Source organism: Euprymna scolopes, chromosome 21 (assembly GCF_053919585.1).
Source record: "Euprymna scolopes isolate OS-2025 chromosome 21, ASM5391958v1, whole genome shotgun sequence".
Lineage (NCBI taxonomy): Eukaryota > Metazoa > Mollusca > Cephalopoda > Sepiida > Sepiolidae > Euprymna > Euprymna scolopes.
This window is the reverse complement of record NC_136502.1, coordinates 93,855,564-93,874,472: the sequence shown is the minus strand read 5'-3', so window position 1 is coordinate 93,874,472 and position 18,909 is coordinate 93,855,564. Positions and strand designations below refer to the sequence as shown.

At 34.8% G+C, this 18,909-nt stretch overlaps 1 protein-coding gene across 3 annotated transcripts in view; it reads right to left on the bottom strand.

The window, feature by feature from the left end:
- The window catches only part of LOC145242589 (monocarboxylate transporter 9-like), a 76,089-nt gene that overhangs the window by 7,801 nt on the left and 49,379 nt on the right, over positions 1 to 18,909 (bottom strand). For all 3 annotated transcript variants that reach the window (XM_080105692.1, XM_080105690.1, XM_080105691.1), the window contains one exon: positions 1,093 to 1,143. In XM_080105692.1, the coding sequence (XP_079961818.1) occupies positions 1,093 to 1,143 (51 nt within the window). The remainder of the gene's footprint in view (positions 1 to 1,092; positions 1,144 to 18,909) is intronic.

The following is an 18,909-nucleotide window of genomic DNA, read 5'->3' as shown; positions in this document are numbered from 1 at the left end:
GAGGAGGCAGAGAGAGAGAGAGAGAAGCCTTAGACAACATAGTTTAGCCTATGATACACATACACACACAAACACACTTTGTTTTGCTTTTCGTTATATATATATATATATATATATATATATATATATATATATATATATATATATATATATATATATATATATATATATATTCCCCAAACAAACGCACCAAGTTTATCAACTACAAATTAACTTATTATTGATAACATCGAATAGAAATCGCATCTGACCAGTTAATGGGAGGAAAATTTCTATGAAAACATAAAATCATCGAATTGTCATCCCAGTAACGAAATTAAATATTTTTCCAAGGAGTCATACTGTAGTATCTAAATTAATTAACCTGAATAAATTAATAGAAGCGAAACTGTTTTTCCTCTATCGCATCCTTGCAAAAAACAAATACTTTGCAAGCATGTGATAGCGGTAAAATAGTTTCGCTTGTTTTCTTTTCCTTATAAAGGAAATGTTTTTCCAGAATGTTTTATTGTTAAAGTGTTTTTTATTCAATAAGTCTGAAGAACTTATGTTCCTGCGGAAATTTTCAAACGACATAATGTTTGAATTTATCCAAATGGTTTTGAAACAGTTGTAACTAACAATGAAATACACTTTTTGTTGCTATCAACCCATCCTTTTAAGTCTTGGTTTTTGTTAAAACAGTATATGGAAGCTCAATTATGAAATATGATAATTTTGTAGCTTACAGTTTTAGTCATCTCTTTTTGGCTGAAAATTTATTGGTATATGAACGATTACTGAATTATATAAACCCGGTAGAATTCGGAATACTACAAATAAGACTATATATATATATATATATATATATATATATATATATATATATATATATATATATATATATATATATATATATGAAAAAGAGAAAACTTAAAAAATCTAGTGTGTTCATCAACGTTTTAGCTTTAATTTTCAGATACTTACTAAAGGTGAATAAAAACATAGATGTTAAAATTTGACGCACATGTAATGTTTATGAAGTGTACTGAATGCAAAAAATAAGGAATACGTAGAATTGTCTTGAAGAAGATGCAAGGAAAAAATATTTACCTGCAAAAATGAAACTTGCATCTGGATTCTCAGCATAAGTTTGAATGGCGTCTGAAGAATTAATTAAATACAATTATAAAAACACATAATGATATATTGAAAAAAATATGTATGCATATACGTATTTATATATATATATATATATATATATATATATATATGTATATATATATATATAATGGTATAAGTAGGCCCAGCACTAATCTTCCATAAATGAGTACTCACAAAAGGCAGTCGTTCGCCAATCAGCGAGTAGAAAAGGCCAGTATATGTAAAATTTAGATCACCCGGATATACTATGTCTGAATAAGAAATGTGGAATTCTAAACTTTAAAGGTCCCCATAACTTTTTAACTGTAAAATTGAAATAACAAACAAATATATACACAGAATAAACTTTACCTGAAAATAACAATGTGTAATAAAATAAATATATAAATACAAAGTAAATAAATAAAATAAATTAAAATTACTATCAACTAAAGCAATATACTAATCCAGTACCTAAAATAAAAAAGTATATCCGGGCATTCACAAAATGGTTGAGCCACTCCTCATCAACACAGAACAAAGGTAAAGGAAATAAAAGCCAGCCGACCCTTTGTCTGAAAAAAGTTCTGTCATTGGCTAATCGAAACATTAACCCGTGACAGGATCAACAACAACTCTTATTGGTTAGCTTGCTAAATTAAACACCTATATAAAACTGAAACCTTGGCTAATCTAAACATGAAACCATGACGGGAATAACAATGGATCTTATTGGTTAGCTTGCTAAACTAAACACCTGTATATAGCTGAAAGCAATTTGCTAAATAAACAGCACTCAGCTCGAGAGAGGCGTGGCTTCATGAAGTTGCATAGGCAACACACAGGAAAGACGTGGCTACGTTGTCTTGCTTGGTCGACTTGCCAAACGGACGTAACAGTTTAAGTATGCGAGAGTGCTCAAAATGGTTCAATTTTTTGTCTGACAGAAGCAACTTACTTGAGACGTCGAAATTTCGACTGTCATCAACTCATATTTGTGTACTCCAAACCTACACGACTATCACTCACTGTATACATTTGCCACATTAAACAACAGATATTCACTTATATCATTCAAACACTACAGTGTTTTAATAGATGGTTAAGTGGCAGTTTTAGTAATTTAGAACTGCTTTAAAGCTTCACCTCTCACTCATTTTTCGACCAAATTTCAAACAATTATTACAGTTTATAGATCACCTTCTCAGCTATATCGTGAAAATTCTTTTTTCAATTTTCGTTCAGTAAAACAAAAGTTATGATGAATTTACTGGTGTTCAAAATCGTACAAAAATGTAAGGTGGTGAGAGACGGTTTTTTTATGACTGGTTTCCATAGCAACCACGGTCGCTCCAGCGACAACTGTTGCTACTAATTCACTACTCTTGGGAAAAGAGAAGTAAAAAGTGAAACAGAGAGAATGAAAGAATGAAAGGGAGATAATCGTGGGGGTATTTTATTGAAAACAGACGAGTGCTGTAGATTGTTATTACATATGTGTTATGTTTATGGGCAAAAATAAGACTGAAATTAAGCAAAGAACGAGTGAATTTACTGGAAGTCTGGAAAAGTCATTGATTACAATAGAAAAATGCGAGCATAAAAAGTAATATGGTTAAGCTTAAACATGGAAAAGTAAAAGACTAGTTATTAAAACTGGAAAAGTAAAAGACAAGACATTCTAGTAAAAAATATAATAAATTCATAACTTAAAATATTGCAGCATTAAGTTGTTTGAAAATTCAATTTATAGCATTATATAATCAATTCTTTAATGCTGCAATATTTTATTAGAAATTTATTTTATTTTTTACTAGAATATCTTGTCCTTTTCTTTTCCAGTTTTAATAACTAGTCCTTTACTTTTTCATTTTTAAGTTTAACCATATTACTTTTCATGCTGCCATTTTTCTATTGTAATTTCTGCATGTGCTGTCTTTCTTTTAAGCACAACAGTACTATCATCACTAGTAAACGATTCCTAGCAATCATTCGCATTTTTCTTTGTGAGTGCAATATGGGGTCTAACGCATCATGAAAATAAAGGGGTAAATCTTAAATATTATCCAATAGTTCTTCTGAAACATTTGACTTGCTTCACCGTTTTAAGTTCGGGCAATAAAAAGATTACTTTATGTTATCTGCACCAGGTTTGATGCTTTTGTTGTTAAAGACGTAAAGTATTTGGCTTTATGTGATTATTAGGTTAGATTTTAATCTGTTCTTCTGTCTGTCTGCATTTTTTTTTTAAATATTCAGTTTTTATCTTTTAAAATTGAACCACTTCTATTTGTAAAATTATGACTGTGTTAAACATTTTGAGCAGGTTAACACAAGTTTATCATATCCACGGACGAACACACAGCACATTTCATGCATACATGCACATGCACACGACCATGCTCTCTCTCTCTCTCTCTCTCTCTCTCTGTTTATATATATATATATATATATATATATATATATATATATATATATATATATATATACATAGATTATCTGTCCTGTGGCAGTCATCTGAACCGACAAAGATTAGCAGTAATACCAAAAAGAGTGGTTGGTTCTACACAAAGCCTTCACCACTAGAAACAAATCATCTGTGTGGATTTCCGAGCAACTTAGTTGTCGTGGCAGAAGCTCATACGTCGAAATCGACCGGACAATCCATCAGATATATATATATATATATATATATATATATATATATATATATATATATATATATATATATACTTCGGAGTAGTTTTTATTTAACAATCAGTGGTTATGTAAACGTGAGATTGTTGGTTTACAAAATATTACTGGCAGTAATATTCTATAAGTTATCTCATCTAAACAAGAATTGCTCGATATTCAAGATAGAGCAAATAATTTAAATTGTAATTCAATGAATTTCAGAAAACTCTTATTGAAATGAAATGAAGTGGTTGAGTTTCATATCAAAGAATTTTTATTATTCTAAGCAAGACAAAGAATGCTTTAGAAAGTTTATCTCCTTAACCTATAGGGTTTCGATGTCTACCATCTCATCAGAGGAGTGAAAATAATGAAACTCAACCACTTCATTTCATTTCAATAAGAGTTTTTTGAAATTCATTGAATTACAGTTTAATATATATATATATATATATATATATATATATATATATATATATAACTTAATTTATCCACAAGCAGTCCACTGTCCACTAAAGCACGTAATAAATTAACGCCACAAACAGATTAAAAATGCAGACATGAATGTGTTGGAAAGTCAGTTCACTAGGAACTGTGCAAATCTTTGTCACACATCGAACATGTAGACAAATGGTCACGAACCAGTGGCAGCATAGGAAAACGAAAATCAGAACATTTTCTATGACAAAGAGGTATACACAAACTTATCGAAGCGAAATAGTAAACAAGAAGGAAAGTTTTCGCCATCCATCAGATCATAGAGAGTAAGCAAACTTAGAACTTGCACTACTACTACTACTACTACTACTACTACTACTGCTACTACTACTACTGCTGCTGTTACTACTACTACTAAAATAATACCACCACCACCGCTACTACTACTACTACTACTAAAAAACTAATAATAATAGTAAAATAATATCACTAATACCACCACCATTACTACTACTACTACTACTACTACTACAAAAATACTACTAATCCTACTACTACTAATAATAATAAAAAATAATACCACTACTACTACTACTACTAATAATAATAATAATAAGATGTGGCAACAGTATTCCATCCTTGGACGTACCTGGCTCTTATATAGATAGAGAATAGCATCAGCAGTGAGATATCTACCGGATTGATAGAAAGATTCCACCATTTTTCCAGCGGCCTTGGCAACAGATTTGATGTACGTGTTCCATTTAAGATCAGGAGTGATGATCAAGCCCAGAAGCTTGTCAAAACTTGAGGCCTCCTGAAGACGAGAGCCATTCATTTCAATTGATGCCAGATGGGGATCAGAATGTTGATGATGTAAAGAGAGAAGCTTGGTTTTAGATGCATTAAAAGTAACCAGCCACTCCTTTCCCCATTGTACTACGTGCTCAAGATCAGAGGAGAGAGAATTGGAGAGAACTTGGTCGTTTACTGTCTTAGATGTGCTACCATAAATGGTAGTGTCGTCAGCATAAATGTCTACAAATGATGTAAGGATGTGATTTGGAAGATCATTAATGTAGATCAGGAAAAGAGTTGGGCCCAGGATGGACCCCTGAGGGACACCGGTATTAATACTGTGAGCTTCTAATTTTTGCCCCTCAACTACTACTCATTAAATGTACGGAAGCTATCCCAAGCAGCCATAGAGTATCAATATACTGTTCGATGGAGAGGTACGTCTGGAGACTTATTACATTTTGTTTTTATTTTAACTGAGACAACCGAGTGGTCAGAAGATCCCAGTGGGGACAGAACGGACGATGAACACACTGACCGTCAGTATCGGGCACATGGGTGGGTTTGTGAACAATCTGAGAAATCGTGACAGAACCTCCACTCATCATCTGTCTTGCTTTATTTTACTTCCGACGAAGTTCTCAAAAATCAAGGGGCTCACTACTTGGGGCTAACACTTGAACTCTATATGAAATACATAGATATTCGAATGTTCCATTAAAGGTCTTTATCTCTCAAACACTGAGTTAGTAAAGAAATTGAGATCATACTTTTCCTCTCCACAAGTAGCCATTTTCATATGTTGTAGTATATTTTTCTTTTTTTTCTTTACACAGTGATCACCACTTATCAAGGCCCGGAAGCCACTCAGGGATAAGGGTTATTGCAAGTACATTACATTAGTGTGGAGATTTGATGAAGTGTTTACTTAAGGGGGCGGTTCATTAGGAATTTGTTAACATTGGACTTGAAGACATCCAAGTTGTAGTCCGGTGGGAAGCAGGCAGACGGAACAGAATTCCACAGGCATGCAGTTCTAAGAAAGAAGCTTTGTTCATGGAATCCGCGTTTTGATTTAGGCACAGATATAGAGTGGGGGAAATTTTTCACAGTGGATTCACCTAGACGGGTGTTTTTCGTGAAAGATTGGCGAGGGGGGACCAGAGATTGGAGTTCAGACGAGCACCTGCCATGGAAATAACAATAAAACAAGAATAGGCTCGCAATGTCTCTTCTGTGGGAGAGAGGTTGCAGGGTAGAGAAAAGGGCATCCCCCACTAAGCCACGAAGTCTATTTTGTACTCTGTCAAGGCAGGATAGGCTGTTTTTAGCAGCTCCTGCCCAGATATGGCAACAGTATTCCATCCTTGGACGTACTTGGCTTTTATATAGATAGAGAATTGCATCAGTAGTGAGATATCTTCTGGAGCGGTAGAAGGATCCCACCATCTTTCCAGCGACCATGGCAACAGACTTGATGTACGCGTTTCATTTCAGATCAGGAGTAAAGGTCAAGCCCAGAAGCTTGTCAAAACACGGAGCCTCACCCAGACGAGAGCCATCCATCACAATTGATGCCGGATGGGGATCAGAACGTTGATGATGTAAGGATAGGAGTTTGGTTTTGGATGCATTAAAGGTAACCAGCCACATCTTCCCCCACTGAACCACACGCTCGAGATCAGAGGAGAGAGAATCAGAGAGAACTTTGTCATTTACAGCCTTTGATGTGTTGCCGTAGATGGTCGTGTCATCAGCATAGATATCAACGAATGATTTAAGTATGTGTTTAGGGAAGTCATTGATGTAGATCAGGAAGAGAGTTGGGCCCAGGATTGACCCCTGAGGGACTCCAGCATTTATATTGCAGGCCTCCGATTTTTGTCCATCTACCACTACTCTTATGAGCCTATCGGAGAGAAATGATTTAATGATTGAGAAAACATTTCCAGTCATACCGTAGCTGGAAATCTTGTGAAGTAGACCCTTATGCCATACCTTGTCGAAGGCTTTTGATATGTCAAGAACAATTGCCCTAGAAAGGAAGCCTTTGTCAAGAGATTCACTAATCCTGTGGGATATAACTGTCAGCACATCTGCGGTAGATCTTGCAGAGCGGAAACCATATTGTGTGTCACTAAGAAGGTTATTCCTGCTGAGGTGGTTGACTATTTCTCTATTTAATATGGATTCCAGCAACTTACTCATAACACACAGGAGACTTATTGGTATGTACTGAGAGGGAGATGACTTATCACCTGAATTCTTAAATACAGGGCAAACTGATGAGGTCTTCCAGGGAGTCGGAAAGCACTTCTTCTTAAGGCAGCGCTTAAATAGTTTCATAAGTATGGGAGCAAGTTCTGGTTGAAGCTTTTTTTAACACTATAATTGGGATGCCATCAGGGCCAGTTGCTTTACTGGAATCTAGGTTCTTTATTAGCTTGGCGACCTCATGCACGGATATTTGTATGTTACCTAGCTTGTTCTGTGTTATAGGAGGAAATATGGGGAGTTGATGGTTTCGTCGCATAGGGTAGAATTAGCTGCAAAGTTCTTTGCAAATAGTTTGGCCTTGTCTGACGCTGACGAGATGACCTCTGGTCCATTGATAATGGTTGGGATAGAACGCACACTTCTGTTCAGGATCCTATTTGTTATTTGCCAAAACTGGTGGGAACCAAGCCGCTGATCAGCTACCTTGGATTTAACAGACTGGGCATATAGCTCTCTTGCATTTTTTATTACTCTTTTACAGTAGTTGCTGGCAGTCCTGAAAGCAGCTTTAGTCTCAGTGCATCTATTTTCATTTTGGTCTTTTGGTCTTACTGGATTCCAGAACAAGAATTTATCTAGTCTGGTGGAGTACACAGCTTCATGCGATTACTTGAGTTAACATCACTTGGAGAAGGTGCACTATTCCTCGTAAAAGCTAATGTGGGTTAGTCACAGTGTCTTGTTTGAATGGGCTAACCATTCCACACTGTGAACATCGAAGTCTCCACAGGCGTGAATGTTAACTGAGGGATGAGCAGACAGGATATGGTAAATTTTCTCAGATATTTTCTTAAAGATAGTAGCTCCGCTGTTGTGTGTGTATGGGGGGGGGGGTTATAGAGAGTAAATATGACGCAGTGCTGTGAGCAAATGCAATCCATAAGCACGTATAGAGCAATTTAGGGACTTCTCTGGAGATGTCCCTGCCACATGGAAAGCCATCTTTAATGTAAGCACATCTTCCATGCCCATGGCGACCTGGGGGGTCAGATGTTGATGTTGTTAGAGCATCATTTAATCACGAACTCATCTAGGGAAATAGTCATTCTAATGCCAATTTCGCATAGGAACAATAGGTCTGGTTTGTGAGAACGCATCCACAAGGCGTTGTCTACTTTCCATTTAAAAATAATAATAAGTATTGTACTTGATATAAGTTCAATTGACATGTTTAGGGGAAAAGTATGGGTATAGTTCCCCCTCTCATTAACTGAAGTAAGGGAGGGACATTTTAAAAATATTTTGCTTACAACAATTCAGTTGGCAAATTATACGTATGTAATTCTTGCGGCTACTCATCCTTCTTCCTCGAGTCATTCCCGGCTTGTTTTAAATGGAATTGCCTATCCCTTTTTGCGAACATATTCGACGCTAGGCGGCGCTTTATTAGTATGACTATTTGAAAAAATCAACAAAAGAGAACACCGTCTAACGCTTTATGCAAAATAACACGTGGACAGGCGTCGATTCAAATTGAAGAATGCGTTTATTTTGAGGGGAAATAGCAAGCGAATCATAAATCGCAAACTGACAAAAATAAATTCCAATAATAAATTTTAACAGTGTTTTTTTGTGGGATGTTGGACGGAGTAAATGTGCCGAGCATGCACGGAAGCGCACAAGCGCATGAGTCGGGCCTACTTGCGGTGAAAAGCGAGTCCGGGACCTTTAGATTACAAATCAAGCCTACTAATAAACTGCACCCGTCTTAACCCAAAGTGACGATTTAGTTTCGCCCAACGGCTATGAAAAGAACAAGTCGATAAGTGATTCGGAGGTTTTGAAATACACTGCTATGATAACGTGTCTCGCGTCATTGCATTTTCGTATCGTCGCGTGTGGATTCGGCGAGATTGTTCGGTCCTGCTTGGGACGGTATTTGTTTGTGGTGTGGCGTGTCGATTTGGCGGTGGTGTTCGGAATTGCATGGACGAATTGGTCAAGACCCGTGCTGTTACTTGTGAAAACAAATATATATATATATATATATATATATATATATATATATATATATATATATATATATATATATTTTTATAAAGTAATAGGGTTCGTGTGTTTCTGTCTGTGTGTACAGCTCTCCATCATCAACGAAATATAAAGGAGGTAAGAGGGTAGATCTCTCCTGGTAGAGAAACATTAGAACCCATTTTAGGATGTTTCTGTTAAAGGAGACATAAGAATCAATGCCTAATTTCTTTATATACTATTCTACAAACCACCCCCATATCGAATGACTTATGCTCATTTGCATATCACATTATATTAAATCTCTATAACTAATTACCTCGACCTTATTACATATTGGAAATATTCTAATCATTTCAACTGTACTATTTACAAAATCTATTTAACATTTAATTATTTAATATATTTTCATTTAATTTTATATTCGATTTATTTCACTTTACGTATATTATCTGAAAGGTTTACTGTTTGTACAATCGGAGATTTACGTCATTACATGTTGTCGGTAATAGATATTTTTCTTTTAATTGGATTTTTTTTCCACTTATTTTTATTATTAAATTTACCTTTTGTTTATAATTTTAACTTCTGGTGCTTACGCATTAACACTTTTTTTTAACCTATTTTCAAAAATAAACAATAATTTTTATTTATTTTAAGCATAACTTTATTAATACTTTTTTTTTTTATCTAAACTTGAAATTTCACAATATTTATTTAAATTCCCACCCCCCTCCTCACTCTACGATTGCCTTTCGAAATAATAACGTATTCTTTCCGCACGCTACCAAACCTACAGACATATCTACGTTTGCTCTATCAACTGCTGGATTTTAAGTTAATACAACATTAAAAAATTGAAATTAATATTAAAAAAGGTTTGTGAACAATATTTCTTTCAAAATTATTTTTTATATCACTGTTCTGTTTATATTCCTATAAATTTATATTGTGAAAATTTACCACTTACCAATAATATAGACGAATTTAGGAAAACTCGCCCCGGAAAAACTCGTCTCGGGAAAACTCGTCTCCGGAAAACTCGTCCCCTTTCGCTACGTAGGAAAACTGGTCCCTTATTGAATAAATATCGATCGTTCTTGAAGGAGATATTGCTTTTTAAAATAGACAACCCCCCCCCCATAATATTTAAAAAAAATATTTTTATTTGTTTAATGTTTTTTTTTTTTTTTTTTTTTTTTTTAAATAAAATCGATTGCCCGTTTTCTACCTAACTGGTAAGTTAATTACAATTTTTTTGTTTCTTATTTTAACGATGTTTTTTCGAGTCATAAAAACAATAATTAAAAACAAAACCAAAAAATTAAAAACTGGGAGTGTTACTTTTTTGTTTTGGTTTTTTAATTATGATAGTTTTTTGTTGTTATGTTTTTGTTTTCTCTCATACCAAATGCACTCATGCGTTATTTAAAATTATAATTTTATCCATTATCAACATTTATTGTCGTCCTGTCAAATTTTGCAAAAATTAACTAATAAATTAAAAGCGAAATATTTTTTTGGCGCGATAGATGCCATGTGCTTACAATCTATCGTTAACTAATTTTTAATTTTTTAAATTTTTACTTCAAAATTCTAAAATCAATCATTCAGAGAAAAAGTAATCACTAGATAAATTTATTAATCAATTTTATTGAAAACTCCGCTATCGTTTATCAAGAATCTTTTTAATTTCATTTTTTGTTGGTTGTTTTTCGGAGGGAGATATAGTTTTAACCCCCCCCCTCTCTAAATTATATTTTAAAAAATATTGAAATTTGGGTTTGTATTACTGTACACATAGATTCGAAAAAGTAGTTAAAAAACAAATATATAACAAATAAATGTTATCAAAGGCAAGATAAGTTGGGTTACCCGATAAGTTACTTTTCTACCAAACTGGATATAATTCTCGTGTTTTTATTCAATTTAACATGTTTATTCAGCTCGAAAAACATGCAGTGTTTACCGATGTATTGGAAAATTCAAAATGGCGGCCGACTCTCTCTTAAACACGGTAAGTTCGGGAAAAGGTGTTATAAATAATAAACTAGACAAAATACTGTTAGAAATTTGCTCAATATATGTTACCGTGACATAACTTGACATATATTCGGTGGTTTTTTAATGGTATTTTGTCTGGTTTATTATTTATAACACCTTTTCCCGAACTTACCGTGTTAAATAGAGAGAGTCGGCCGCCATTTTGAATTTTCCAATACATCGGTAAACACTGTATGCTTTTTTGAGCTGAATAAACATGTTAAATTAAATAAAAACACGAAAATTATATCCAGTTTGGTAGAAAAGTAATTTATCTTGCTTTTGATAACATTTATTTGTTATATATTTGTTTTTTTGACAACTTTTTCGAATCTATGTGTACAGTAATACAAACCCGAACGAGAAATAATGTCCGGTAAATCACATCTTAGGGGTCTTGATAATCGCTAAAAAATAGAAAATTAAAGAAATTACTGAGGGAGATTTAGTTTTAAATAGAAAATAATAAATTTTAATATTTTTTAAAATATAATTTAGAGAGAGGGAGAGAGAGTGAGGGGGGGGTTAAAACTATATCTCTCTCCGAAAAACAACCAACAAAAATGAAATTAAAAAGATTCTTGATAAACGATAGCGGAGTTTTCAATAAAATTGATTAATAAATTTATCTAGTGATTACTTTTTCTCTGAATGATTGATTTTAGAATTTTGAAGTAAAAATTTAAAAAATTAAAAATTAGTTAACGATAGATTGTAAGCACATGGCATCTATCGCGCCAAAAAAATATTTCGCTTTTAATTTATTAGTTAATTTTTGCAAAATTTGACAGGACGACAATAAATGTTGATAATGGATAAAAATATAATTTTAAATAACGCATGAGTGCATTTGGTATGAGAGAAAACAAAAACATAACAACAAAAAACTATCATAATTAAAAACCAAAACAAAAAAGTAACGAAAAATCGAATCGCTCCCTGTTTTTTAATTTTTTGGTTTTGTTTTTAATTATTGTTTTTATGACTCGAAAAAACATCGTTAAAATAAGAACAAAAAAAATTTGTAATCAACTTTGTATGAACATAATAAACGCTTTAATATAAGTGAAACCACTAAGAACTTAGCCAGTTAGGTAGAAAACGGACACTTAGAAAATCGATTTTATTAAAAAAAAAAAAAAAAAGAAAACATTAAACAAGTAAAAATATTTTTAAAAAATATTAGGGGGGGGGGCTATAGTCTATTTTAAAAAATAATATCTCCTTCAAGAATGATCATAAAATGTGTTTTCAATCGGTATTTATTCAATAAGGGACCAGTTTTCCTACCTAGCGAAAGGGGACGAGTTTTCCGGAGACGAGTTTTCCCGAGACGAGTTTTCCCGGGACGAGTTTTCCGGCCACCAATATAGACAGTTCAGTTCCTTCGGTATTTGTGGTACCGTTCTGAAATATTAACGTTACTATTTTGAAAGCCATGAAGGCAAAGATGTTTTGTAACTTATTTTGTGCTTCCAACTAACAATTAAAAAAAAAAAATTATATCGTGAAACTTCAATTTTAGCTAAAAAAATGGTAATGTTTAAAATAAATAAAAATTGTTAACTCTTGAAAATAGTTTAAAATTTCAAATAGTTTTCATATTTTTTATTTAGATGATCTGCTTATTTACAAAATATCGTGAAACCTTAATTTAACCTAAAAAAATATTTAAAACATCATATTACAAGAATTACGCCCCCCCCCAATATTTTTTTTACAAGGTTTCGGAATAATCGCCGACAACGAATCTGATATTCAAACACTTCGCAACTGAATACTTTCGTAGATATTATTATTTTCCCAGTACAAAAGTTGGATAAAATTTTACTTTAATGCCCATATGACAGCTTGGTTCTTACAGTGCATAATTATCAATTTCTTCTACTTCTAAAACAATTTTTTGGTGAGGAAAGCTTTATGTTTTGGGATTGTATTGAAAATGTAATGGAAATTTCAATTTCGTTCCGTTTTAATCTTTTATATTTTACTTGCCAATATAATTGAAAGAATACAATTCAACTATCGTAATTTTATATAAATAAACAAAAACAAATATTTTAAAATAAAACTTTATTAAAAAAGAAATAATTTTATTTTTAAATGAAAAAAATCAATTTAGTAAAATAATTGTATTAAACATCCCAACCTCCCCATGTTAAGTATGGCTTTCTAAATAAACACCCCCAGCCTTGTCAGCAAACCTGTAAACCTATAAAAGTTAACATTTCGAATGTGAACAGTGATTTTTCGATTTTGTTAGCGCTTGCCGCAATTAAAGACAATTAAAACGGAACTAACTTTATTTCCATTCTATTTTTTAAACAACCCCCAAAACATAACGCTCTCTTCCAGTTATAGCCAATTTTTTTTTTAATTAAATAAAACAGTTCAAAATAAACAGATAAGCGCATTTTCTTTAACATTTTTCTTACAACCAACGTTGTCATTTAACCAACTGCAGGATACCGTTACTTTTGTGGGGTTGTTTTGAAAATGGCACGGAGATTATAATTTCGTTCCAATTTAATCTTTCTGGTCGAGCCTATTTCGAAAGCCTGTCTTATCATAGATTTGAACTACAAATAATTTATTACATTTTGATTATTACTATCTTAAGACTTAAAGCTTATATTTATTTCATTTTTCTATTTATATATTGAATTAGTTATTTCCAGTCTTATTTAAACGTAGTGCTTTCTTTAAACCGGATGAACCTTTTATAAAAATATGAGTTTAACGTAAAGAACACGAACAAGGTTTTATTAAACTGAATTTCTTCCAGTTTACTAACAAAATATATAAATTTAAAAGAGATATAAATAATAAAATAAAAAGGTTATGTAATTTAAAAGAAATACACGTACTCACAAAAGCAGAATTTTTTTTACACATTTTTTTCTTTAAAACCATAACAATGAGACTAACAATTACCTAGATCTTAGTAATTATTTGTTTTAATAGAACTGTTTTAATTGTACTGTTTACATATATTAGTTAACCTAAGTTGGTATTACATTTATTTTACATTTACTTTTTTTTTTTTTAATTATTACTTTTAGACTGTGACGTTTACACCCGGAAGTAATGAGTCACAAGTAGGTCGCTTTTATTCATTTTTGCTACAATATAATTGTTTATAATTGTACTATTCAGAAATATTATTTATAGTTCGTCCATTTCAGTTAGTATACATTTCCTTTACGCTTAATTAATTTACAATCATTAATATCGTTAAACAATTCCGTTTAAAACCGAAATTATGCCACCCAAACGAAGTAGAAACGAAAGTGAGGAAGAAAGAATGGAAAGATTGGAAGCTAATAGACTAAGAGTTGCTGCAATTCGCTCCAATGAAAACAATTCAGATAGAGAAAGACGTCTAGAACTTAACAGGATACGTCAAAGAGAAAGGAGAGCAAGACTGTCAGATTTGGAAAGAGAAACCCAACGTGAAGCTGACAGAACTAGACATGCTGTAAGGCGGTTAAATTCATCACAAGATGAAATTCAAGAAAGGCAAAGATATGCACTGGAAAGAGAAGCAATATTACGATCGAATGAATTATATGAGGTAAGTAGACGTACACAAGGTCAGTTGAGAGTGGCTCAACGACATCAGAATGAATCGGAAACCCAACAAAGCTTTCGCCTATACCAAGGGCAACAACGAGAGGCTGCATGGAGAGAGAGTATGACTTTGCCCCAGCAATTGACAGAAAACGAGGCAGCTAGACAACGAATGACTGCTTTGAGACACCATGAAATAGAACACTGCAATAGAAAAGGATTGCTCTACAACAAAAATGACTCTCTCACTACAGCTGATATAGGAAAAATGGACAAAGTATGTCAACATTGCTCAGCTGTAAAATTTAAAGGAGAAACCCCTGGTTGTTGTTGTTCTTCTGGCAAAGTTGTGCTTGATAGCTTTCCACCACTGCCTCAGTTGCTTCAAGATTTGCTCTCCGGCAATGGTCCCATCTCTAAAGATTTTCTGCAAAATCTACGCAGTTATAATAATTGTTTTGCAATGACATCATTTGGTCACAAAATTGCGGCAGTACATGGGTGGAATCCTTCTTTTAGAATTCGAGGCCAGGTTTGCCACCAGATTGGGAGTCTTTTACCACCTGAAGATGAAACAGCAAAGTTTATTCAAGTCTACTTCTTGGATAGTCTGGAAGAGGAACTACATAATCGGGGACGTGACAGTAGACTCAATAGAGACATTCTCCGAAGTCTGACTGAATTTTTACATGAGAACAACAGCTTCATTTGTCAGCTGAAAACAACAAAGGAGAGGATTGAAGAAGAACACTTGGTAGAACATAAAGTTGTCATAAGGGAAGACCGAAGGCCGCAAGAAGAGCATCCACGGCGATTCAATGCTCCAACAACAACGTATGAGATTGGAATATTAATGGAGAATGAACCAACAGCTAACCGGGATATTGTCTTGCGTTTTAGAAATGATGCATTAAAACGGATCTCCGAACTACATCCCCTCTACGATACTTTAATGTACCCGTTAATGTACCCCTATGGTTCTCCATCTTACAACATCTACATGAAGGCATCCAATGGGCGAAAAGTTACCCAACAGCAATTTTATTCGTACCATTTAATGACTCGGCCTGGAAACTATTTTCTCTGGTACCGAAGGCTATTTCAACAATGGCTGGTGGATGTGTACTGCAAGATTGAAACAGAACGTTTACAGTTCCTGAGGCGTGAGCAACAGACCCTGAGAGCTGACAATTATAGCAACTTGAGAGATTCAATTCTTAGGGAGGATGGGAATCCAGAACAGTTTGGTCAACGAGTTGTACTTCCGGCAACTTATACAGGAGGCCCTCGATACATGTTTGAGCGTCAAAGTGATGCCATGGCATATGTTCGGCGAATGGGCCGAGCCGACCTCTTCATCACGTTCACAACAAATCCAAAGTGGACAGAAATTACAGAAAATTGTCTTCAAGGGCAAGACCCTCAGGATCGTCCAGATATTGTTGCCAGGGTTTTCAGGCAGAAGCTAAAAAAGTTACTTGAATTTATTAAAAAGGGAGGATTTGGCAGGTTGAGGGCTTTCCTGTACAGTATTGAATATCAAAAAAGAGGACTGCCGCATGCACACATCCTCACCTGGCAGGCCCCAGAGGACAAACTTCTACCAGAAAAAATGGATCTCTGCATATCTGCAGAGATCCCTGACAAAGAGGAAGATCCTGATCTTCATGCTAAAGTGATGGCACATATGGTGCATGGACCTTGTGGACCATTTAATCCAAATTGTCCATGTATGATTGACAACAAATGTTCCAAAAAATACCCAAAAGAATTTCTTCAGTGTACCGAGCAAGGCCAAGACTCTTACCCCAAGTACAGGCGAAGAAAACCAGAAGATGGAGGCCAGACTGGTACAATAAGGATGAAGAGAAATGGTCGGTATGTTAATCAAGAAATAACAAACCAGTGGATTGTTCCGTACAACAAGGTCCTCCTTCAGCAGTTCAACGCTCACATTAACGTAGAAATTTGCAGCTCGATCCAAAGCATCAAATATGTCCTCAAATACGTGAATAAAGGATGTGATCAAGCAGTGTTTGAACTACAAAGAACTGATGGAGCAGCTAACCAACAAGGCCAAGTACAAAGTCACATTGTGGATGAGATCCAGCAGTTCCAGAATGCAAGGTATGTCGGCAGTTCAGAGGCGGCCTGGAGGATATTGGAACATCCCATCCATGAACATTTCCCCCCAATTGTACAACTTTCTGTTCATCTTGAAAATGGGCAGCGTGTCATGTTCTCAGCTGATACTGCTCTGGAACGAGCCCAAGGTCCACCGCCTGCCACAACTTTGACAGCATTTTTTCAACTCTGCCATGAGGATGACTTTGCAAGGGGTCTCAAATACGTAGAAGTCCCTGAGTTTTACACTTGGAACAAATCGACAAAGAAATGGATGAGAAGAATGCGTGGGGTACAAGTTGAAGGTACTGAAAATGTATGGAAGGCACCATGCATTGGGAGAATCTACATGATTAGTCCAAAAGCAGGGGAGTGTTATTTCTTACGCCTGTTGCTCAATGAGGTTGCTGGTCCAACTTCATTTCAAGATTTGCGAGCATACAATGGTCAGGTGTTTGAAACATACAGAGCAGCGTGCCTTGCTCGAGGCCTTCTAGAAAATGACCATCACTTGCATCAAGCAGTAGGAGAGGCAAGTGCCACTCAATCACCTTCAAATTTGCGAAGCCTATTTGCGATAATTTTAACAGCCTGTGAGCCAAGCAATCCTCTTGAGATCTGGATGGCTTTTCGTGATGTAATATCTGAAGACATTCTTCACAGATACAGGCAAGAAGTTAACAATCCAGAAGCAGATTTTAATGAGGACATCTACAATAAAACTCTTTGTCTAATTGAAGAAAAAGTTCTCCTTATGTGCGGTCAACCATTGGCAAGCTATGGATTACCTGCACCAACGCAAGGGAGAGATGAAAGACTCGCGAGAGAGTATCAACGTGAAGTTACTTATAATCTTGAAGAACTTTCCCTACAAGCAGAAAATATGCACGAAAAACTGACCGATTCTCAAAGAGAAGTTTACAATTCATTCATGGCAATGTTGGAAGCACAAGGTGAAATGAACAAAAACATGATGTTTCTTGATGCTCCAGGTGGTACGGGCAAGACTTTTGTAATCAATTTGATCCTTGCAAAGATTAGATCCATGAGAAAGATTGTGCTTGCAACAGCATCCAGTGGCATTGCTGCTACTCTACTACAAGGTGGCCGCACTCTTCACAGCACTTTTAAAGTACCCTTGGATACTCATCGAATGGATCAGCCAGTTTGCAAAATTACTGGTAACTCAGCCATGGCAAATGTAATTAGAGACACCTCTGCAATCATTGTAGACGAAGCCCCAATGACGCACAAGAGTGCTTATGAAGCAATTGACCGAACACTGCAAGACATCACAGGAAACAAGAATCCCATGGGTGGCATTCCAACCTTATTTTGCGGTGATTTCCGTCAAATCCTCCCAGTGGTTAAAAATGGCACAAGGGCTAACATTGTCAATGCAAGTTTGAAACAATCCTATCTCTGGAGGCACGTTATAGTGAAGAGACTGACTACTAATATGAGAGCCTATATCTCTGATAACACAGCTGCAGCAGACTTCTCAAAATTGCTTCTCCAAATCGGTAATGGTCAGTTTCCTATCACTTCTTCACCTGACACAATTAAGATTCCAACTGCGCTTGGTAAATGTGTCGGTAATCAGAAGCAACTGAAAGACAAAGTGTACCCAGACCTGCAAAACAATGGAAAATCACCGGATTGGCTTGCTGAGAGGGCTATTATTTCGCCATTAAACAGCAATGTGAATCATTTGAACAATTCAATAATGGATGAATTTCCAGGAGACACAAAGCAATACAAGTCAGTTGATTCGGCTACTAATGAATATGAAGCTGTTCACTACCCTGTGGAGTTTTTAAACTCTTTGGAGATATCTGGAATGCCTCCACACATTTTAAATCTCAAAATTGGATCGCCAATCATGATTCTTCG